Source organism: Pseudophryne corroboree, chromosome 2, assembly GCF_028390025.1.
Source record: "Pseudophryne corroboree isolate aPseCor3 chromosome 2, aPseCor3.hap2, whole genome shotgun sequence".
Taxonomy (NCBI): domain Eukaryota; kingdom Metazoa; phylum Chordata; class Amphibia; order Anura; family Myobatrachidae; genus Pseudophryne; species Pseudophryne corroboree.
Genome location: NC_086445.1, coordinates 624,650,251 through 624,674,776, shown reverse-complemented (window position 1 = coordinate 624,674,776; position 24,526 = coordinate 624,650,251). Strand labels below are relative to the sequence as shown.

Sequence of the window (24,526 nt, the reverse complement as noted above, 5' to 3'; positions counted from 1 at the left end):
CCTGTTCAGTGTCTCCAGCTATAAGCTGGCACTGAAAAAAAACCTGATCCTGAGCATGGGTGCAGGGTATGAAGGGAGAGGAGCCCAATGCATCTTGGGAGGCTCACAAGCTTATTGTTCGGTGCCAGCCCTGGTCATTACCAGCATCATACCCAAGTTAAGAATTAACCCTGTGGAGACCATGGACCCCAATGAAGAAACAGGCTTTACAGTGATATTTTTTGGGGGATGATACAATTAAAGCCTGGTTTGTTTATTTTTTTTGCAAGAAATATATCCAGTTTTTGGGTGAAAATGTATAGGATTAGAGATAAGTTCCTGAAACTATGTATTTTTGTGGCTGTGAAAAAACGGCACTTGTCAGGGATTTTGTTTCGGGACCTCAATGGGGATAATTGTATAGCCCCTGTGGGATCACCTCGGCTAATTAAATTTTTTTCTTAGTGGCTACTTTGTGTCTGTTCTGCCCTTCTTATCATAAAAACCTCTTTCCCATTTATTATTTCACCACTACTTCAGTATATCCAGATAACATATAGGGATTAAGCAATAGGTTCTGAGTTTAAGGGATCGCTTTGTTTTTCCTAAATCTAAAGCATCAGTTGGAAATATATGGCAAAACCAGTCACTGCTGCTTTAAATTTAACTGCGAACTCGACGAATACATGCTGGTTTCTTAAATCCAGACTCTACTACATAGCATCTATAGACATGTTGAGAACTTTTGACAGTAGATGACCAGTTAATGGAAATTCCCCTATCTACTCTATTGTCTCTATGCATAATGGTCAGGAATTTTAATTCCGTTTAGTCATAGTTATAACCAATAGCCATGACTAAAAGGAATTAGAAAAATTGTTGCAATTGACATTGCTTCAAATATCAATTTGTTACTTCACTGTACAAGATATGATAGGGGATTCCCAGGGTTCCTCTGAAGACATTCAGTCCAAAAAAAAAGCAGCATAAAAAATATATTTTAGATCAAGCTGAACCTGCTGCTTTGTACACTGAATACCTTTGGCGATAATAGATGTGTAATATTTTTGTTGTAATAAAAATCAAAATGGTAAAGTCGGATTATCATTTCACAACATCAGAAAAGACTGACAACCTGACAGGTCAAAAAGGATAGCACAAAAAATAAACTATTAAAGTGGTCAATTTAACACACAAAAATTTGAGGTATCATTCTCTCCTTATGATCTGTAATACATACCAACATGCCTTAAATGCTGCTCTATTTTAAGACAATATTTCAGTTAAGAGCTGACCATATTAATGTATTCTAAATGTCTTCTTTTTATAAATTGTGCTTCCTAAATGACTTTTGTTCTAGCATACATAAAAACTTTCTAATTCTTCAATGTTTTAAATGTTTTGAAAATAAAAGGTTCTACTCAGGCCAATCTATTAAATAGATTTGTTAAGTTGGTCCCTAGTTATTATTTATATTTAAACAGAATCTAACACAGATTGTTCACTACTTTTTAAATTACACATATCTTTGGTTTTGGCTAAATAATAAATAAAAATGTAAAAAAAAAAAAGGTGAATTCTGTATCTCCGCTCTTCAGGGAACGCTCTGACGCTTACAGAGCGTCTTCTGCGATTCCTCACAGCTCTGCTACTCTGTGTATTATTCTTAAATAAACAAAGTGTGCACAATGTAATATTAAAAACAGTAGCACTGTACACTAGCACTTAACATTACAAACATGTACTTACCTGTTGTGCAGCACTGACGATGTGGATTTTGAAGTTCCACTTTGGAAATCGGAAAAAGAATCATCAATGGATCCAGTTTTAGAGGCATCTTGGAAATCTTGGAAATCATCATCATCTGATTTGAAAAGCTACACAAGAGGAGAGAAATTAGTTACCAAACACAAGACAGTCACTAATGAGTTAGCACCTATTAAGTCAAGACGGTTTCTTGAAGAAACAAAATACTCTTCCATGTATAAAAGCAGACATCAGGACAAGCTCATAATATAGCAGAGCAAAACAAAAAACTCCCCATAACCCATCTCATCATACTGCCTACAGTATCACAGTACTAACAAGTCTTATAATCGTCCAAAAAATTATATTGTGCTTGCAATGATAAGTGCTCAATAAATGTAAGAAAGCTATTCTTGGAAGCAATGTCCCACTGTAACTATCATACAACCAGAGTTTAACTAGACCCCAACTGAATCCCATAGAAAAACATCTTCAAGGCCTAAGGTCCTGCCCAAGCTGGAAAGCAGCACATACTGTATACACGTGGGCTCTGATAACCAGCTGAGGGGCCTCACAACAACCGCACTCCCTCCAACAACAGTAATTTTGCCTTTGTCTAGAATGGCTTTACTTTATCTAGCTTTTACGTGTACAGCTTTAATACAGTTTAGTCTAAAATGATGGTTCCAAATAGTGTTCAATACCAGTGTACAAGTATCCTTACCGGCTGAGTGAAGGAGGATGGCAAGAAATTGAGCTGTTTGACTTCTCCCAAAGCAGAAGATGTACTTTTTGATGCAACAGTTTTCTGGCTAACATCAAGAGGTTTAGATACAATAGGCATTGGAGACACCACATGGCGCTGATCCATGGGGAAAGTCACCGGAAAGTTAGGGAAAGTTGGTATAGGTGCAGATGTAAACTGATTCAGTATATCCATATTTAAGGCACATTCTCCTCTCTGCAAAATATAAATATTATTAAAGCATTTGTGAATTAAATAAAAATGTGCATATTACATGATGCACTAATGTACAAGGCATGTTATAATAAGCAGTTAAAAATCCAGTGTACAAGCAGAAGAAGGGTGCACTTAAACTGGTTGGGTGGCATATTTAGAATGTGGATTTCATAAAAATGTAAAGTACCTGCAGGAAATAAAGATTTTAGAGCAGCTGGACTATAACAACACATTTTAAACGATATAATCATTGTGGCAGCATCTATAACCTGTAGTCTGAGTTGCACATATCTTAATAATTGGGGGGGGGGGGGGGGGGGATACATAAATTAAATGACCAAAAGTATGTGGACACCTGAATATCACATCCATATATGCTTGCTGAACATCTCATTCCAAAGCCATATAACAGCCTCTACTCTTCTAGGACTGCTTGCCAACAGATTTCGGAACAAGTATCCACATCTATTCAGCACAAAGGCAATAGTGAGGTTGGGCACTGGCGTTTGATGTTAAGCCTAGATTGCAGATGTGTTAAATTGGTGTGAGATAAGGGCTCTGTGCAGGCCAGTCAACTCCAACATGAAACTTGACAAACCATTTTTGTATAGGTCTTGCTTTAAAAAGTCAAAGGGGAAGTATAATGCTGAAACAGGAAAAAGTGTTGCCACAGCCAAAACATGAAAAATAGCTTCAGACCACCACCTCCTCCACCAAACTTTAAAATAGGCAGTTCACATGCGAGCAGGAAGCATTCTCCTGGCATTTGCCAAATTCAGATTCAGTGTGATTAATCACTCCAGGGAATATATTTCCACTGCTCCAGAGACCAATCGTGGACTGCTTTATAGCACTCCAGCCAATGTTTGGAATTGTACACGTTAATCTGAAGCTTTTGTATTCCTGCTTGGCCATGGAAAACCATTACATGAAGCTCCGAACAAACTGTTCTTTTCTAGACGTTGCTTTCAAGGACAAGTTGGAACTATGTAATGAATGTAAGTAAAAATAGGATTTTAAATTACCTACCGGTAAATCCTTTTCTCGTAGTCCGTAGAGGATGCTGGGGCCCACATTAGTACCATGGGGTATAGACGGGTCCACTAGGAGCCATTGCACTTTAAGAGTTTGAGAGTGTGGGCTGCCTCCTCCCTCTATGCCCCTCCTACCAGACCAAGTCTAGAAACTGTGCCCGAGGAGACGGACATACTTCGAGAGAAGGACTTAACACAGACAGTGGTAAGATTCACACCAGCTCACACACAAGGCAACCCAAGCTAACTAGCTTGAAACATCAGCAACGGCTGAACAGGATTACTTACCAAGTAACAAAACAGTACTTACCTACAACTAAGCAGTACTGAACTAAATAACCACTGCAGGATAACAAAGCGTTGGGCGGGCGCCCAGCATCCTCTACGGACTAAGAGAAAAGGATTTACCGGTAGGTAATTAAAATCCTATTTTCTCTTACACCCTAGAGGATGCTGGGGTTCACATTAGTACCATAGGGATGTACCAAAGCTCCCAGAACGGGAGGGAGAGCGCGGAGGCTCCTCCGGAACCAATTGATCAAACTTAAGGTCCTCAGAGGCCAAAGTATCGAACTTGTAGAACCTTTGCAAACGTGTTCGACCCCGACCAAGTAGCTGATCGGCAGAGTTGCAAAGCCGAGACACCCCGGGCAGCCGCCAGGAAGAACCCACCTTACGAGTAGAGTGGGCCTTAACAGACGTAAGACACGGCAAGCCCGCCGTAGAATACGCATGCTGGATAGGGAACCTGATCCAGTGAGAGATCGTCTGCTTAGAAGCAGGACACCCAATTTTCTTAGGATCATACAGGACAAACACACACAGAGTCAGATTTTCTGTGACGAGCAGTCCTCTTCACATAGATTTTTAGAGCCCTCACATCATCTAAGGACTTGGATGAAACTGAGGAGTCAGTCGAAACTGGCATCACAATAGGCTGGTTGATCTGAAAAGCTGACACAACCTTCGGAAGAAACTGCTGACGCGTCCGTAGCGCAGCTCTGTCTTCATGGAAGATCAAGTATGGGCTTTTACATGACAAAGCCCCCAGCTCCGACACACGTCTAGCAGAAGCTAAGGCCAACAAAGTGACAGCCTTCCACGTGAGAAACTTGACCTCAACCTCCTGTAGAGGCTCAAACCAGTCCAACTGGAGGAACTGCAACACCACGTTAAAATCCCAGAGTGCCGTAGGCGGAACAAAGGGAGGTTGGATGTGCAGAACTCCCTTCAAAAGAGTCTGAACCTCAGGGAGGGCAGCCAACTGTTTCTGGAAGAAAATGGATAGGGCCGAAACCTGGACCTTTACGGATCCTAATCTCAGGCCCATATCCACACCTGCTTGCAGGAAAAGGAAAAAAACGTCCCAGTTGAAACTCCACCGTATGAAACTTCTTGGACTCACACCAAGATCAATATTTTTTCCAAATACGATGGTAATGTTTAGACGTTACGCCTTTCCTAGCCTGTATCAGAGTGGGAACAACCTTGTTCGGAATGCTAGTATCTGGCTTTCAATCCCCATGCCGTCAAACGTAGCTGTGGTAAGTCTTGATAGGCGAACGGCCCCTGCTGCAGCAGTTCCTCCCGAAGAGGAAGAGGCTTCGGCTCTTCTAGCAGTAGATCCAGAAGATCGGCGTACCAAGACCTTCTTGGCTAGTCCGGAGCAATGAGGATTGTCTGAACTCCTGTTCTCCTTAGGAGTTTGAGAACTCTTGGAATGAGTGGAAGTGGAGGAAACACGTACACCGACTGGAACACCCACAGTCACTAGGCATCCACCGCCACTGCTTGCGGGTCCCTCGACCTGAAATAATACCACCGAAGCTTCTTGTTGAGATGAGAGGCCACCATGTCGATTTGGGGTACGCCCCAAAGATCTGTTACCTCCTTGAACACCTCCAGATGGAGACCCCACTACCCTGGATGGAGATCGTGTCTGCTGAGGAAGTCCGCTTCCCAGTTGTCTACTCCTGGAATGAAGATTGCCGACAGCGCCAACCCGTGTTTTTCTGCCCATAGGATGATTCTTGTTACCTCTGACACTGCAGCTCTGCTCTTCGTTTCGCCTTGTCTGTTTATGTAAGCCACTGTCGTTACGTTGTCCGACTGTACCTGAACGGCCCAATTTCTCAGAGGATGGGCCGCTTGGAGAAAACCGTTGTATACGGCTCTTAGTTCCAGAATGTTTATCGGCAGGCTGGCTTCCAGACTTGACCACCTTCCTTGGAAGGTTTCCCCTTGAGTGACTACGCCCCAGCCCCGGAGAGTTGCATACATGGTTAGAAGGATCCAGTCCTGAATCCCGAACCTGCGGCCCTCCAGAAGGTGAGGTAATTGCAACCAACAGAGAAGTGAAATCCTGGCCTTTGTCGATAGACGTATTCTCTGGTGCATGTGTAGATGGGATCCCAACCACTTGTCCAGGAGATCCAGTTGGAAGGACCGAGCGTGAAACCTCCCATACTGCAGAGCCTCGTAAGAGGCCACCATCTTCCCCAGAAGGCGGATGCACTGATGAACCGACACCCGGGCTGGCTTCAGGACATCCCGGACCATTGTTTGTATCACCAGTGATTTTTCCTCTGGAAGAAACACCCTCTGCACCTCCGTGTCGAGGATCATTCCCAGAAAGGACAACCTCTTGGTTGGTTCCAAATGTGATTTTCGGATATTCAGGATCCAACCATGGGGGACATTCTGACTCAATTGCACGCTGCAGTTTATCGCAGCGGTGCGATCGGGTCAGTACTGAACATGCGCCGGCGCTGCAGTGCGGCGGCGCATGCCAGACGGCCAAAGGTCGTCGGGCCGCTACGATCGCCTCTGAACGGCTGCGTTTGGCCGCCGTTTCGTGGCGCAGTCCGGCCAATGCAGGCGTGGTCGGACCAAACGGGGGGCGGGACGCAGCGGCTGCATGACGTCACACGTAGCCGCTGTGGGCCGGGGAGCGATGGGTAGCTCCCGGCCAGCACGCTAAAGCTGCGTTGGTCGGGAGCTACTCTTGAAGTGCAAAGGCCCCCCCCGCATGTCAGTGTGAATGATCGTAGCTGTGATAAATTTAGCACAGCTACGATCATCACGGAATGACCCCCCCCCCCCCATGTACCTTGAGAAGCTGGGTCGTGAGAGCTATTGACCGAAACAGCTTCTCCTTGGACGACGCCTTTATCAGCAGATCGTCCAGATATGGAATTATGTTCACCCCGTGTCTTCTGCAGAGAACCGTCATTTCTGCCATCACCTTGGTGAATACCCTTGGTGCTGTGGAGAGGCCGAATGGTAGGGCCTGGAACTGAAAATTACAGTCCAACAGAGAGAATGGGAGATAAGCTTGATGCGGCAGCCAAATCGGAATGTGGAGGTACGCATCCTTGATATCCAGGGATACCAGGAATTCCCCCTCTTCCAAACCTGATATCACCGCCCTTAGAGACTCCATTTTGAACTTAAAATCACTAAACCCCTTTCTGAGGGAGTTCTAGTTCAGAATGGGCCTGACCGAACCATCCAGGTTACGGTACCACGAAAAAGGTTCGAATACTAATCTGTGTTCTGCATTTGAGGATGGACTGGTACAATGACCTGTGCCTCCACCAACTTCTGGATGGCTCCCTGTAGGGTAGCCCTGTCTGCCGGCGAAGTCGGCAAGCCCGATGTGAAGAACCGATGAGGAGGGAGATCTTGAAATTCCAGTCGGTACCCCTGGGACACAATATCTAGTACACAGGGGTCCAGGCTGGACGACACCCAGACGTGACTGAAATGTCGGAGTCTCGCCCCCACCAGCCCTACCTCCTGGCTGCGCTGTCCACCGTCATGCGGAGGACTTTGGCGCACCTGAAGCAGGCTTCTGTTCTTGGGACCCTGCCGCAGCAGGTTTCTTGGATTTTGGTCGGCCCCCTCTAAAGAAGGTGTTGGCCGGTTTGGTCTTTCTTGGTTTAGAAACCCGAAAGGACTGAGATGCAGGTGAAGAAAAAGGTTTCTTCGTAGCAGGAGCTGCTGATGGAAGTAAAGGGGACTTACCCGCTGTAGCCGTGGAGATCCACGCATCCAATGCTTCCCCAAAGAGAGCCTGACCTGTGTAGGGTAGGGTCTCCACACCTCTCCTGGATTCTGCGTCGGCAGACCACTGGCGCAGCCACAGTCCTCGACGAGCTGAGACAGACATGAAGAAATTCCTGCAGCCATTGAACCAAGGTCTTTCATGGATACCACCATTAAACCTGCAGAATACTGAATGTTACATAGAAACAATTCAATGTTACTCTTATCTAACGTATCCAAATCCTCAAGTAACGTGCCTGACCACTTTACTATAGCTTTGGAAATCCATGCACAGGCAATAGTAGGACGGAGTATCGCCCCTGTAGCCGTGAGGATCCCTTTCTTGATCCGAAGATCGGAACTTTGTTATTGTGTCGAGACACCATCAGGTCTACATCTGGTAGGCCCTACTTGTCCACTAGGAGTTGAAAGACTTCTGGATGAAGACACCACTCTCTGGCATGCATGTCCTGACAACTGAGGAAGTCCGCTTCCCAGTTGAGGACCACCGGAATGAACACCGCCAATATATTTCTGGCAGATGGTGTTCCGCCCAACAAAGGATTTTTGACACTTCCATCATTGCCATGCGGCTTAGAGTGCCGCCTTGATGATTTATGTAAGCCACCGTGATGGCGTTGTCCGATTGTACTTGAACAGGCCTGTTCCGTATCAGAGGTAGGGCAAGAGTCAAAGAACTGAACACTGTCCGCAGATTCCTCCTTGGTCCACCCGCCCTGGAGAGAGTGTTGCTCCAGCACCATGCCACAACCCCTCAGACTGGCGTCCATAGTCAAGAGGACCATGTTGGGAATCCAGAAGGGACGGCCCCAGCTCAATTGCTGATCCTGTAGCCACCAGGTCAGTGACAGACAAACCTCCAGAGTCGAGGAGATAATTCGAGACCTGATCCGATGAGGTAGGCCATACCACTTCGAAAGGATTAACCTCTGCAGAGGGCGGGAATGAAATTGAGCGTACTCTACCATGTCGAACGCAGACACCATGAGGCCTACTACTTGCATCGCTGAGTGTATCAACACTCTTGGGCGAGAGAGGAAGCATCTTATCCTGTCCTGAAATTTCAGGACTTTCTCTCGAGGCAGAAACAGTCTTTGACTGTGTGTGTCCAGCAATGCCCCCAGGTGCACCATGTTCTGAGCAGGGACCAGCGAGGACTTCTTCCAGTTGACGAGCCACCCTTGAGCTTGTAGGAAGTTTACAGTCAGTTGTAGATGACTGAGGAGAACATCTTGGGAGTTTGCCAGGATCAGCAAGTTGTCCAGATACGACAGGATCCTGACTCCCTGACGACGCAGATAAGCCGTCATCACGGCCATAACCTTGGTGAAGATCCGAGGGGCCGTGGCCAGTCCAAACGGCAAAGCCTGGAACGGATAATGAAGGTTGCCAATAGCAAACCGCAGATATTGCTGATGCGATATGGCAATACATATATGCAGATAGGCATCTTGTATATCCAGGGATACCATATAATCTCCGGGCATGGCCAGTACAATCAAGCGCAGCGTTTCCATACAGAACTTGGACAATCTCACAAATTTGTTCAGTGATTTAAGGTTGAGTTTAGGCCGGAAAGACCCATTAGGTTTCGGGACTAGAAACAGGGTCGAGAAGTATTCTCCGCCTCTCTGGGACAGGGGTACCGCCACTACCACTCCTGTATACAGGAGGGAACGCACAACCAGGTGTAGAGCTTGCGTCGTTAACGGGTCTGAAGGGATAACCGTTGTTCGGTACTGGCGAGGGGGACGTCTCTTGAAACAGACTGCGTACCCGTGAGAGACGACTTCTCGCACCCATGCATCTGAAGTGGTCTTTAACCAGACCTGGGTGTATTGCAGAAGTCGCCTCCCACGCTGGGATCCCTAAGGGGGAGTCACGCCCAGTCATGCAGCAGGCTTGTCTTGTTTGGAAGCAGTCTGCCACCTCTGATGGGAGGCTATTCCACTACCCTTTCTCTGAAGTAATATTTCCTTAAATTTCCCCTGAACCAGTCTCCCTCCAGTTTCAGTGTATTTCCTCGAGTTCTAATATTTCTCTCCTGTACCTTGTTAAGACCCTTGGTGTATTTAAACGTTTCTATCATGATGTCCCCTCTTTTGCTCCAAACTATACATGTTACAGTGCATCCGGAAAGTATTCACAGCGCGTCACTTTTTCCACATTTTGTTATGTTACAGCCTTATTCCAAAATGGAATAAATGCATTTTTCCCTCAAAATTCTACACACTGTCAAAGTCAGAAAAATATCTCTATGCACACTACCATATTTGCACCTCACACAGGTCCGTGCTGCGCATGCGTACGCTCTCCCGTACGTGCGCATACTCACAGTCGCGGGCACCCGCAGGCGCACGGTATGCGTATTTACGGTAGAGTTTATGTGATCGTAGCGTGCGACTCAATCATTACATATTTTCAGTAATAATGTATTTTGTAGATCATGGTCCATTTGATAGATTCTGAAAGTTTGGTTAATATAGAATGTTCATGAACAGAGAAATCCCTCTTTGTTTGATACGAAGGGTCAGACAGGAGTAATACAGTGGTGTTTAGTATCCATCGGAAGAATATTTAATTAGAAATATTCCGGTGTTGGTTTGAAGCAGATCAATCGCTCGTGCGAATAGTTATGGACATAAGAAGTTTATGAACATTTACTTTATTTGCACTTTATTACCCATGCGGCGGGAAACCCAGTTTCCCTCCCACCTGAGCTGTTGGAAATAGTCACAGCCCACCTGTATGAATCAACCTATGACCTTTTGTTATAATGCGAAGCCGAATTCCTGTGTCCAATGAACAATGGGATTGTAGGGACCATTGAATTGCATTGTGTGTGGGGCATAAATAGAAAGGCCGATCACATCCAGCTCTCACTCTTCAACGGTTATCATTGCTGAAAATCGGGAGCTGGATGTTTAGAGGCGCATGCGATCGTTTCCTTTGTGCGTAAGTTTTTCTCCGTAATCATACTGTTTATCTCTTGTTATTATGGGCCATATCTCTCTCTCTCTTCTCTTTCTCTCATTCTTCTCTTAAACTTAATTGTATTGTATTTACTGTGTAGTTACCTGGTTAGTTAGTCTATGTTATATTGTAGTGTATGATTTGTATTTGTATTAATTCTTTTGCAAGTATATCATTCAAAATATATATATATTAGGCGTTGGACCCTAAGCCCAGGTATCTGTGTATTTCTTATAGAGTTAAGTATTCTCAGAGCGTCGGTGACGCTCAAACTGCTTTTAAGCTAGTAAGGTTATACTGTGTTGCATTTACACCATATCACTACACAAAGGGTTTACTGCATAATACACTGTTTATGGTTTAGATATAAAGGTTTTACATTGTGAGCGTGTGTGCCGCTGGTGATCTCTTCGTGGTCTCGAGCGGTCGCATCGCTATAGCAAATCATTACGGTAGTCGGCAGCCAATAGAGTGCCTGCCAGTGATCTCTTGGCCGTGAGCGAACGTAACGCTTGAGCGTCTCGACCACGGCTAAGCGATTGTTACGCAACGTGCGTACCCTTACGGTACTTCATACGTAGTTAGCGTACAGTGTTCTTAGACCTCATAAAGGGTATTATATAAGATAAATATTTAGCTTTATCAATTGCGGGCTCGTCCTGTCCTTCACATATCTACACTAGGTAATTTCAGCAGACATTATCCAGCAGCAAAGGGCGGGAGATCATATTCCTCGTAGTGCTGTTTGGATAAGCGTCTGCTTCTCTTAGTAAAGGGTGCTGAAGGAATCCGGGAACCGGAGGTAAGAACAAAAAAAATAGTGTTTTTTTTTTTTTTTAAACGGTTTATTTTTTTCTGTCTTGCGTACACACGCACGCACATATATATCTGCATTTCTTTTTCATTTGTGTATTTTCGTATATCACTCTTCTGTTTGCCAGTTTTATAGTTGATAAACGTGCTAAGAAAGATTTGTCACTATTTTATAGTTTAAGAGTAAAGGTAACATAGTTAAAGTATAGACAAACACACAGTTTTGCCTGGGAGATAAGGCGAAGTCAGTGTGGTGTGCGGTAGATGATCAAGGATCATCTACATTGATAAACGTATAAATTGTGTTACGGTGGATCTTTGCTTTGCGTACACGTGTCTCTAACAAAAGACTGAGACTTGCGTACGCAATCCAAGGGCCGACGCACGCAGCGTATATTACGCAACGGAGCGTACGGGTACGCCCACGTAACTCAAATCACAAGTTTTTTTTCTCTCCTCTCAACGTGATAAGTAGCGCCACGCGGTAAATAACGCCAGGCGATAAATCGCACAAATTTATTTTAAATTCGAAATTTAAATTAATAGATCCTTCTCCTAATTTGTAACACATCTGGTCTAAAGAGAAATTTCTGCGCAGAAATAGAAACAAAACTGTACATGTGGTGAGTGAGTGTGTTGTATACAATTTTACAGGTTGAACCACAAGAAATGTCGAGTTCTCGTGAGGTACATGCGTGTAAGTGACGTACATGGTGGCTAGGGAGGCATCCCTGGTTAAAACATACAATTTGAGCATTAGAGTGTAGCAGACCAGGAGGTCATACTGTAACAGACCAGCAGGTTCAGGTACAGCAGACAAGGAAGTCCGCTATACAGTCCACAGGCACAACACCAAGAAAGGGTTGGTGCAACACCCATATAGGCCATACAAGCTCTTGCTGAAGGAATTCGCAGCCGCAATTTTCGATTCCACTGGTCGCCCCGTACATAAGATTAGTTGCTTATGTGCTGAACGACTGTACCGCACGTAATTGTGTACATTAGTAAACCTGACCGGTACTATTTGTGTACGAAGGTCATAAACGCTATTTGTACATTCTAACGTGATTTGTGTAATTTTTTTTATTTTAAGGGAAGTTCGCTGCTCACTCAGGAACTATCCAGCAACCAATAGTTACTGGAAAGAGTAAGTGTTCTTCGGATCACCCTCACAGGTTCCAGTAAATAGAGGTTCAGGTCGCAGGGGCCCTAGGTCGAGTACGCAGCACCATATCGGTGTGATCAGGTCGTATTGGTCGGCGTGGGCGAGTGAGTGGGGTACTCGGTAAACCGCCACCGTCAGCCTATTTTGGACATTTGGTTTGCGTAAGGGTTGGTTGAATAAAGCAACACCTTCGAACTATGGGGGCCACTTGTTCAGGTAGGGGGCGATCAACCTCGGTTCGGGTTGATTCAGTGAACCGACCAATTGGGTCGGCAAGGTATGTAATGTGTGAGAAATACGGAAGTCACACAGAAGCTTTATGTGATGAATGGGAGAGAATGACAGTACATGACGGGGAGAAATTCCCAAGAGTAGGTAGCTTCAGCTCAGAAGTGTTAACGAATTTAAGGAGAAGGATATGTCTCATTAAATCAGCAAAGAGACGAATCAAGCATTATGATTATTTGCAGTTGTGGCAACAGGAGGGTGACATACAGAGAGGATTGGCTCAGGCGGCGGGATCTGGCTCAATCAGAAAACTGATAGCCACGGCCCCACCGCCACCATACATATCAGGAGAGAAATTGGTTGCGGAGAATGACGCACTAAGGTGTAACACACAAACACTTAGCAACTGTGTAAATGTTAAAGATAATGTTAACCAATTAACCAATGCAAGTATTAACCCGTGCAAGTTGTACCCTGTTTTGAACTTTCCTCAGGAGTGTGATCAAGAAGACGAATCGGCAACAATTTCAGCGCTCTCTCTAGCAGCCACCATAGCAGAGACCACAGTAGGCACAGCTCCACCCACGAGATTAGTAACAAGGGCCCCTAGCGGAGGGATAGGTGAGGTCGTATCTACAGGTAAGTACGGCACCATACACTATGCTGAAGCCATTTCACCACAGGCTGTAGAACCCACACAGAGTGATGTTGTTAGAGTTACTCCTGTTAGGGTAATAGCTGTTCCAAATGGGAAAACTGACACATCAGGAGTCACCCCTGTGAGGAACATTGCCATGTATAGCCCATTTTCCAGAATGGAATTAAGGACCATAGTGTCTGAATTCCCTGACCCTAGAAAAGACTTAGTTGCCAGTCAAAAATACATCAGAGACTTAGGTAACACTGTAGAGCCCAACAATAAAGACTGGCAGATATTGCTGAGAGCATGTTTACCCTCCAATGTTGACGCAACTCAATTTTTAGCTGATTGCGGATTAGATCAGGATGTACCTCTTACAGATGTGTACAACAAAGATAATGTAAAAAGAATAAGCTTACAGTTAAAAGAGTATTTCCCAGCGGTAGTCAGATGGAACAAGATATTCTCCATTAAACAGAAGGAGTCAGAAACAGCTGCAGAGTATTTTCACAGAGCATTATCAGAAATGGCAAAATACACAGGCATAGAGGACATTAAAACAAACATAAACCATCGAGAAGTAGCAGTATCGGTACTGATGGATGGTTTAAAAGAATCATTAAAGACTAGGGTACAGACCACACAACCATGTTGGCGAGGTCTGTCTGTGGCTACTTTGAGAGAGGCTGCTATTGATCACGATAGGAACATCACCAGACACAGGGAACAACAAAGTGATAAGTTAATGGCAGTAAGTATACAGGCCCTGACCACAAAACAGCCTGTGTTAACATCACCAAACCCTGTGGGTAAGTCAAATGTGGTAACATGTTATTTTTGTCACAAACAGGGACACTTTGCACGAGACTGTAGATCGAGAAATGTACAAAAATCTTACCAACCCCCTAGACAACGACACGACACACGACATTGGGAGCAGGGTCCGCAGAAACGGAGTTATGAGCCACATGCAGGGGAAACAAAAAGACACCCCCCAAACAGAGATTGGCAAACCTCTGGTAGTTCCCAGCTAACTCCCTCACAAGTAGTTGCTGCCAGCGGGATTCAGGGAGGTCACCATACCCAATAGGGGTGTGGCCATACCTGTAATCTGCAGCCAGTAAAATTGATTGCAAGCCTTGGAAGTGAACCAGAAATTGCAATCAATGTAGCTGGTAAATCATTAAACTTTCTTGTAGACACAGGGGCGGCCAAATCAGTGATAAATTCGACAGTGGGCATGAGAACCACTGGTAAGACAATTCCAGCCATAGGGGTAACGGGAGTAGTCCAGCACTACCCTGTTAGCAAACCAGCCGAGATTACAGTAGGGCCGTTACATACCAAGCATTCCTTTTTGCTGGCTGCATCGGCACCGACCAATCTCCTGGGTAGAGACTTATTGTGTAAAATGGGGTGCGTCATTTATTGTACTCCTGAAGGTGTATTCTTGGACATACCTGAGAATCACGCTCAGGAAGTACGAGACATGTTAGACTCCCCGTCAAAATTAATGTCACATACCATTATGACAAATAGGACTCCCTCCCAAGTAGAAGAAATGACATCTCAGATACCAGAGTCACTTTGGACAAAAGATGGACAGGACACTGGATTAATGGCAAACGTAGCTCCGGTAGTTGTACAAGTAAAAGATGGTAGGATAGCTCCAAAAATCCCACAGTACCCTCTGAAGCCAGAGGTGGAGTTAGGAGTTTATCCCGTAATAGAGCGCTTGCTACAACAGGGCATTCTGGTAAGAACGTCCAGCACTGCCAATAGTCCCATCTTCCCTGTTAAAAAGAGTGGGGGGAGGGGTTACCGGCTAGTGCAGGATCTAAGGGGGATTAACAAAATAGTTGAGAGTCAGTTCCCCGTAGTGCCAAATCCAGCTGTCATCCTAATGCAAATCCCTCCCACTGCGAAATTTTTCACTGTTATTGACCTCTGCTCCGCTTTCTTTTCGGTACCTCTGCACCCTGACAGTCAATATTTGTTTGCATTCACATACAGAGGAGTCCAATACACATGGACTCGATTACCACAAGGATTCATAGATAGCCCAAGTATATTTTCTCAGGCTTTGCATGATTGTTTACAGTCTTTCCAACCAGTGAGTGGATCAGTATTAATACAGTACGTGGATGATCTACTACTGTGTTCTGATTCATTGGAAGCATCCCTGAAGGATACGAAACAGCTCCTGTTTCATCTTTCAGACACAGGACACAAGGTTTCCAAGGACAAGTTGCAATTATGCCAAACTAAGGTAAAATATTTGGTAGTGATGAGCGGGTTCGGTTTTACTCGGTTCTCAAAACGGCATCTTATTGGCTCACGGATGTCACGTGTTTTGGATAGCCAATAAGATGCCGTTTTGAGAACCGAGTAAAACCGAGTAAAACCGAACCTCGCTCATCTCTAATATTTGGGACACTGTTTAACACAAGGACTGAGACACCTGACCGCTGATAGAATTCAAGCAATTAGAGACATGACTCTGCCACAAACCCAGCAACAGATCAGAACATTTTTAGGAATGTGTGGGTATTGCCGTAACTGGATCCCAGGGTTTTCCATCCTAGCGTTACCCTTGCAGGAGATGGTCTCCTCAAACAAACCTGATCGGATTTCGCATACAGACGAGTCTGAGACAGCATTTGAGAGACTTAAACAGTGCCTAACGCAGGCACCAGCATTAGGTATGCCTGACTATGGGAAACCCTTTGAACTATACGGAACAGAAAGTGCTGGTTGCGCGGCAGGCGTACTAACCCAAAAGCACGGTGATGCCAGCAGGCCGGTAGCATATTACAGCGCTCAGCTAGACACGGTAGCGCGATCCCTCCCCACATGCTTGCGAAGCGTTGCTGCGATAGCATTGCTAGTAACGAAAAGCGAAGACGTCGTGCTAGGTCACAACCTCACAATTCATACACCACATGCAGTGTCAGCCTTGTTAAATTCTGCCCAAACCAGGCACGTCTCATCAGCGCGGTTTACAAGATGGGAATTGGCACTAATGGCCCCCGTAAACATCACCATAAGGAGATGCAGTGCATTAAATCCTGCAACATATCTCCCAGGTGTGCCTGGACAGGCACAAAGGGTGGAGGATGAGAGTGGTGGGGAAGGAGGATTTAATACAAAGGAAGACACACATGATTGTATGGAATATTTGACCCAAAATTTTACCGCAAGGCCTGACATCAGTGACAACCCACTGGAAGATGCAGAACTTACGTTCTACATGGACGGTAGTTGTCATAGACAGTCAGACTCGTGTACTGGATACGCAGTCGTAGATGACCAAGGCACCATAGAAGCGGAACCGCTAGGCCCACCTCACTCAGCCCAGGTTGCTGAACTGGTCGCCCTAACCAGAGCATGTGAATTGGCTAAGGGCAAATCAGCCAATATCTACACCGATTCTAGATACGCATTCGGGGTAGTCCATGATTTCGGAGCCCTATGGCGCCTCAGAAATTTCATGACGGCAGCTGGTACACCGGTAGCGCATGCAGCTCACATAAAAAGGCTTCTAACAGCGATACAGGAACCCGACAGAGTGGCTGTTATCAAATGTAAAGCACATACATATAGCCAAGACCCAGTATCGCTTGGTAACAGCCGAGCAGACGAAGCTGCTAAATTAGCAGCTGCTACCCCCAGACAGACAGACACCACACAACTGATGGTATTTAATACCATCAACACACAGAAGTTGTGTGAGATGCAAAATTTGTGTTCCACACAGGAAAAGGCAGTCTGGAAGGCAAAGGGATATGGCCAGGAGTCCTCAGGACTCTGGACGGATGGACATGGTAAACCAGTGGCCCCCAGAGCATATCTTCCGTGTTTGGCTGAAGCAGCTCACGGGCTGACTCATCTAGGCAAGGAAGGGATGTGCAAGTTGGTAAGAGCATATTTGTGCGCCCCAGGATTCTCCTCTCATGCGAGTAAAAGAGCCATGTCATGCCTTACCTGTTTGAGAAAGAATATTGGAAAGGCAATACCTACAGAACCATCCCATATCCCACCTGCCGGCGGCCCTTTCCAGGTAATACAGATTGACTTCATTCAATTACCCCCTTGTCGAAATTTGAAATATGTACTTGTTTGTATAGATGTTTTTTCAAATTGGGTCGAAGCATTTCCGGCGGCCACAAATACCGCTATGTTTACTGCTAAGAAAATTGTGCAGGAATTTGTATGTAGATATGGTATCCCTAGAATTATCGAAAGTGATAGGGGTACCCATTTTACAGGTGATGTCTTTCAAGGAATGTGTAAATTGATGGGAATTGATAGCAAGCTGCACACTCCATACCGTCCACAGGCGAGTGCGAAAGTGGAAAGAGTGAACAGCACTATTAAAAATAAACTGAGTAAAGTGATGGCAGAGACAGGATTGACATGGCCAGAAGCTTTACCCATTGTACTGTACAGCATCAGAACCACTCCCAAGTCCCCTCTTAATCTGTCTCCCTTTGAAATCTTGTTTGGTCGACAACCGCATGTCATGATTAACCCTCAGGATGATTTGAAGTGTAACAATGAAGTGACTGTAAAATACTTGATTAACATGAGTAAACAGTTAAGGAATCAAAATGATAATCTGAAGTTAGTGATTCCTGATTTACCAGATAGTAATTGTCATGACATTGAACCTGGGGATTATGTAATGATACGGAATTTTCTACGCTCAGGTTGCCTTATTGACAGATGGGAAGGACCATACCAGGTCTTATTGACTAGCACTACAGCATTGAAGGTTGCTGAGAGAGAGAATTGGGTTCATTCGTCCCACTGTAAGAAGGTCATTGATCCAGAGAAGTCCTGTGATAAGGAACAGACGGTAGAGGTTGTATCACTAGAGTGTCTGTTCCAGGAGGACTAAGGCGGCACCTGAGCATCGAGAACCACAAGATCAAAAGCAGTTGTCGATCCCCTGTTCCCTTTTATTGTTTTTCTCCACTTCCCATCCCCTCTCCCTCAAATTATTTTTCCCCCCTTCTCATTCTTCTTCGTCTCCTCCTAAGATGGACTTGCCTCAAGAGACTGTGATCCGGATTTTCCTGTTGACCATGATGTTGACCAGAGCAGTCTGTTCCGGCGAGAGTACCATGGAGGTCGAGAGGGGTTCTGGAATGGGTTCTGATGACAGAAATGGAGGCGTAGTTTTCCGAGAACAACATAATCAACAAGCAAAGGCGAGTATCAGAAGACGATCCGATAGCATTGACCATAGAAGGAATTGTAAAGGATTGTTAGCTGAAGAAAACTGTATCTGTCGGCTCTGTAACAATGTCATTGAGGATGGGTGCATAAAGAAATGCCAATCCAGTTTTAATATCCATATGGACCGGCATCCATTGAGTGACTATCACTCCTTAGTGGGTAGTGTGTTAAATAAAACAGATTGTTGGGTATGCTCTCAAGTACCTCAAGGTCATAGCAAATCAGGGCTAGTACCATTTCCTTTAACGATAGGGGAGGTACTTGAGTTAAGTGGTGGGAGACCGGTGGACAGAAGGTTTAATATCTCCAGTCCTCCTAGTTTGAAGCTCCACCAATACCATGTGGATAGGTCCCTATTATGTTTCAACATCTCCAATCCCCGAAAGCCGGGAAATTGGGAAGTGTCATGGAGTAACCAAACCATGACCTTTTCGCATAGAGCAGATAGAATGCCTACAGATACAGAGCTTGTACGCCACATAGCCAGTAGAGGAAAATCTTTCCGGTATAGGTATACCTTAGGAAATAGGATTACTAGAGTTGGAGAGGTATCACCAGGATACTGTGCACATATCATACAACCTGATACGTGTACTAAGCAGATGGAAGAATTAGGGTTAGGAGATTTCACATGGAAGGTGTGTAATATGGTTATGTCCTACTCCGTCCCATATGTTCTCCCCGATGATGCATATTTCATATGCGGGAGAAAGGCGTACAAGTGGCTTGCCCCAAACTCTGAAGGATTGTGTTATATTGGAAAAGTACTGCCTGAAGTAATGACTGTATCACATGACAAAATGAAAGACATACACCGTGGTGCCCAAGCTCCTTATACTCACACCCATTACGAGCACGTTGTTAAAAGGCACCTGATAGAGAAGACAGAGCATCCGGCCTCTGATCTGATAAGTGAATCCACCGGGATTCAATTCTTAATCGCGTTAGATTTCACCCGCACCGCTAGAGGAGTGCTGAATTATAAATACATATCGGCGCTCGCAAATTTGTTAGATAATATCACTGAAATGTATGATGACACATTTAGGTATACTGGAAGGGAACTTCAAGCTTACAAAACAGAACTGGTACAGCATAGAATGGTTCTCAATTACCTCACAGCAGTGACAGGCGGATATTGTGTCACACTGGCAACACAATACGGCGTGAAATGTTGCACATATATTACGAATAGCACCGAGGATCCGGTCGAGGTCATAGACCAAAAGATGGACGATATTCTCCAATTGAAGTGGGAATTTCGCAGGAGACACAATCTCACTCTTGCTGCTGTAGGTAATGAGCTGACTGGTTGGGTGTCATGGTTGAACCCGCGAAATTGGTTTTCTGGTTTAGGAGACTGGGCTCAAGGAGTCATAATGGATGTTGGGAAGTTTCTCCTATGTATCTTAGGTGTTGTCATATCGATTGGATTGATATTTAGATGCGGTCAGGCTTTAATGAAGTGCAATCATCGTACTAGGGTAATGAGTTTAAGGAGTGAGGAAACTGTAATTCCAATGGACTTGATTTATGACCCAAATGTAGAAACAATGATGTGATGAAAATGCGATTTCTACGGTCCGTTTCTTTCACCTGTTTTTCCGTTTTCTCCAAGGTAACAAGACCCACTTGGACGAAGAATTTGATGAGCCGATATACAGACAACAGAGGGATTAAAGAAGAAGTTTGACAACCTGATACACAGATTTTTGATGAACTATGCCATGGATCCCCAGTTTCCCTAGAAATTTTAAAATTACGCTAGCCCAACACTTTTGTAAATCTATGGACATTGACAGCTTTGCTCGCACCTTATGAGCAAAAGCACAAAGAAGACTGCATTCAACAGACACCAAACAAGACCTCAATCGACGAATGTACATTTACCTGACATAGAATACCACCGCATTTACCGTAATTATGTCTTTTCTTCATTTCTACAACCCTCAGGTAATGACACACATAGTCGATAGGGAATACAGGCACAGATATCAGCAATCACATATCTCCCCCATTCATGTATCATCAACTAAAATGTGCTCCCCCATTTTGTTACAACCAAAGCCGAAAAGAGCTCGGTAAAGTTTGACAGCCCATCCACAGACCCGTACCACGGGATAAGAAGGAATTCAAATGTATACTTCGCAATACCTCGAAGCTTGATTTAAAACACGTACGGCACGATGATACATGACCCCCAAGCACGGATTCATACACACATGCTTCTGCTATCTCACTAGGTCATACCCTTTTCCTACCATCTCCTCTCCTCCCTTACCCAACCATGTAAATGTATTAACCCCTAACATATATTTTTCTCTTTTTGAAATGTTTTCAGGAAGTGGCAGTTATTGTTGACTGCCAAAGGGTGGACTGTCAAAGTCAGAAAAATATCTCTATGCACACTACCATATTTGCACCTCACACAGGTCCGTGCTGCACATGCGTACGCTCTCCCGTACGTGCGCATACTCACAGTCGCGGGCACCCGCAGGCGCACGGTATGCGTATTTACGGTAGAGTTTATGTGATTGTAGCGTGCGACTCAATCATTACATATTTTCAGTAATAATGTATTTTGTAGATCATGGTCCCTTTGATAGATTCTGAAAGTTTGGTTAATATAGAATGTTCATGAACAGAGAAATCCCTCTTTGTTTGATACGAAGGGTCAGACAGGAGTAATACAGTGGTGTTTAGTATCCATCGGAAGAATATTTAATTAGAAATATTCCGGTGTTGGTTTGAAGCAGATCAATCGCTCGTGCGAATAGTTATGGACATAAGAAGTTTATGAACATTTACTTTATTTGCACTTTATTACCCATGCGGCGGGAAACCCAGTTTCCCTCCCACCTGAGCTGTTGGAAATAGTCACAGCCCACCTGTATGAATCAACCTATGACCTTTTGTTATAATGCGAAGCCGAATTCCTGTGTCCAATGAACAATGGGATTGTAGGGACCATTGAATTGCATTGTGTGTGGGGCATAAATAGAAAGGCCGATCACATCCAGCTCTCACTCTTCAACGGTTATCATTGCTGAAAATCGGGAGCTGGATGTCCAGAGGCGCATGCGATCGTTTCCTTTGTGCGTAAGTTTTTCTCCGTAATCATACTGTTTCTCTCTTGTTATTATGGGCCATATCTCTCTCTCTCTCTTCTCTTTCTCTCATTCTTCTCTTAAACTTAATTGTATTGTATTTACTGTGTAGTTACCTGGTTAGTTAGTCTATGTTATATTGTAGTGTATGATTTGTATTTGTATTAATTCTTTTGCAAGTATATCATTCAAAATATATATATATTAGGCGTTGGACCCTAAGCCCAGGTATCTGTGTATTTCTTATAGAGTTAAGTATTCTCAGAGCGTCGGTGACGCTCAAACTGCTTTTAAGCTAGTAAGGTTATACTGTGTTGCATTTACACCATATCACTACACAAAGGGTTTACTGCATAATACACTGTTTATGGTTTAGATATAAAGGTTTTACATTGTGAGCGTGTGTGCCGCTGGTGATCTCTTCGTGGTCTCGAGCGGTCGCATCGCTATAGCAAATCATTACGGTAGTCGGCAGCCAATAGAGTGCCTGCCAGTGATCTCTTGGCCGTGAGCGAACGTAACGCTTGAGCGTCTCGACCACGGCTAAGCGATTGTTACGCAACGTGCGTACCCTTACGGTACTTCATACGTAGTTAGCGTACAGTGTTCTTAGACCTCATAAAGGGTATTATATAAGATAAATATTTAGCTTTATCACACAATACCCCATAATGACAACGTGAAAAAAGTTTGAGATTTTTGCAAATGTATTAATTTATTGCTCAATACTTTGTTGATGCACCTTTGGCAGCAATTACAGCCTCAAGTCTTTTTGAATGTAATGCCACAAGCTTGGCACACCTATCTTTGGGCAGTTTCGTCCATTCCTCTTTGCAGCACCTCTCAAGCTCCATCAGTTTGGATGGGAAGCATTGGTGCACAGCAATTTTCAGATCTCTCCAGAGATGTTCAATCGGATTCAAGTATGGGCTCTGGCTGGGCCATTGAAGGATATTCACAGAGTTGTCCTGAAGCCACACCATTGCTATCTTGGCTGTGTGCTTAGGGTCATTGTCCTGCCGAAATATGAACTGTCGCCCCAGTCTGAGGTCAAGAGCGCTCTAAAGCAGGTTTTCATTCAGGATGTCTGTACATTGCTGTATTAATCTTTCCCTCTATCCTGACTAGTCTCCCAGTTCTTGCCACTGAAAAACATCCCCACAGCATAATGCTGCCACCACCATGCTTCACTGTAGGGATGGTATTGGCCTGGTGATGAGCGGTGCCTGGTTTCCTTCAAACAGGACGCCTAGCATTCACACCAAAGAGTGCAATCTTTGTCTCATCAGACCAGAGAATTTTGTTTCTCATGGTCTGAGAGTCCTTCAGGTGCATATTGGCAATCTCCAGGCGGGCTGCCATGTGCTTTTTACTAAGGAGTGTCTTCCATCTGGCAACTCTACCATACAGGCCTGATTGGTGGATTGCTACAGAGATGGTTGGCCTCCCCTCTCCACAGAGGAATGATGTATCTCTGACAGAGTGACCATCGGGTTCTTGGTCACCTCCCTGACTAAGACCCTTCTCCACCGATTGCTCAGTTTAGATGGCCAGCCAGCTCTAGGAAGTGTCCTGGTGGTTCCGAACTTCTTCCATTTATGGATGATGGAGGCCACTGTTCTCATTGGGACCTTCAAAGCAGCAAATATTTCTCTGTACCCTTCCCCAGATTTGTGCCTCGGAGGTCTACAGACAATTCCTCTGACTTCATGCTTGGTTTGTGCTCAGACATGCACTGTCAAGTGTGGGACCTTATATACACAGGTGTATGCCTTTACAAATCATGTCCAATCAACTGAATTTACCACAGGTGGACTCCAATTAAGCTGTAGGAACATCTCAAAGATGATCAGTGGAAACAGGATGCACCCGAGCTCAACTTTGAGCTTCATGGTAAAGACTTCGAATACTTATGTACATGTGATTTCTTATTTTTAATAAATTTGCAAAAATCTCAAAAAAACACAACTTTTTTTTACATTGTCATTATGGAGTGTGTAGAATTTTGAGGGGAAAAATGTATTTATTCCATTTTGGAATAAGGCTGTAACATAACAAAATGTGGAAAAAGTGAAGCGCTGTGAATACTTTCCGGATGCACTGTAAGATCTTTTAGCCTTTCTGGGTAAGTTTTGTGATGTAGGCCATGCACCATTTTAGTTGTCCTTCTTTGAACACTCTCTAATGTATTTATATCCTTCTGGAGATATGGTCTCCAGAACTGGACACAGTATTCCAGATGAGGCCTTACCAATGACCTACAGTATACAATGGCATTATTACTTCTTTTTTCCTGCTACTGATTCCACTCCCTATGCAACCAAGCATCTGACTTGCCTTTCTTATTGCTTTGTTGCATTGCTTCCCTGCCTTTAACCCCTTCAGTGGTATGCCCGGAAATCTTTTGGGGTTGCCAGCGCTGGCAACCCCGGAAGATTTCTGGGCATACTACTGACTGATTCACTGGGGAGAGCTGTGCAGTGTGCACGGCGCCCGGGAATCAGCAAACTCCATTATGGAGTTTAGCCCGCCCCCAGGACTCCTATTGGCTGGGGGGCGGGCTTAGCTGTA

At 44.7% G+C, this 24,526-nt stretch overlaps 1 protein-coding gene across 1 annotated transcript in view; it reads right to left on the bottom strand.

Moving 5' to 3' along the window:
* The window catches only part of SYNRG (synergin gamma), a 321,615-nt gene that overhangs the window by 156,542 nt on the left and 140,547 nt on the right, over positions 1-24,526 (bottom strand). The window contains exons 9-10 of the mRNA XM_063954829.1: positions 2,450-2,686; positions 1,729-1,856 (exon numbers count right to left, since the gene is read on the bottom strand). Coding sequence (XP_063810899.1) covers positions 1,729-1,856; positions 2,450-2,686 — 365 coding nt within the window. The remainder of the gene's footprint in view (positions 1-1,728; positions 1,857-2,449; positions 2,687-24,526) is intronic.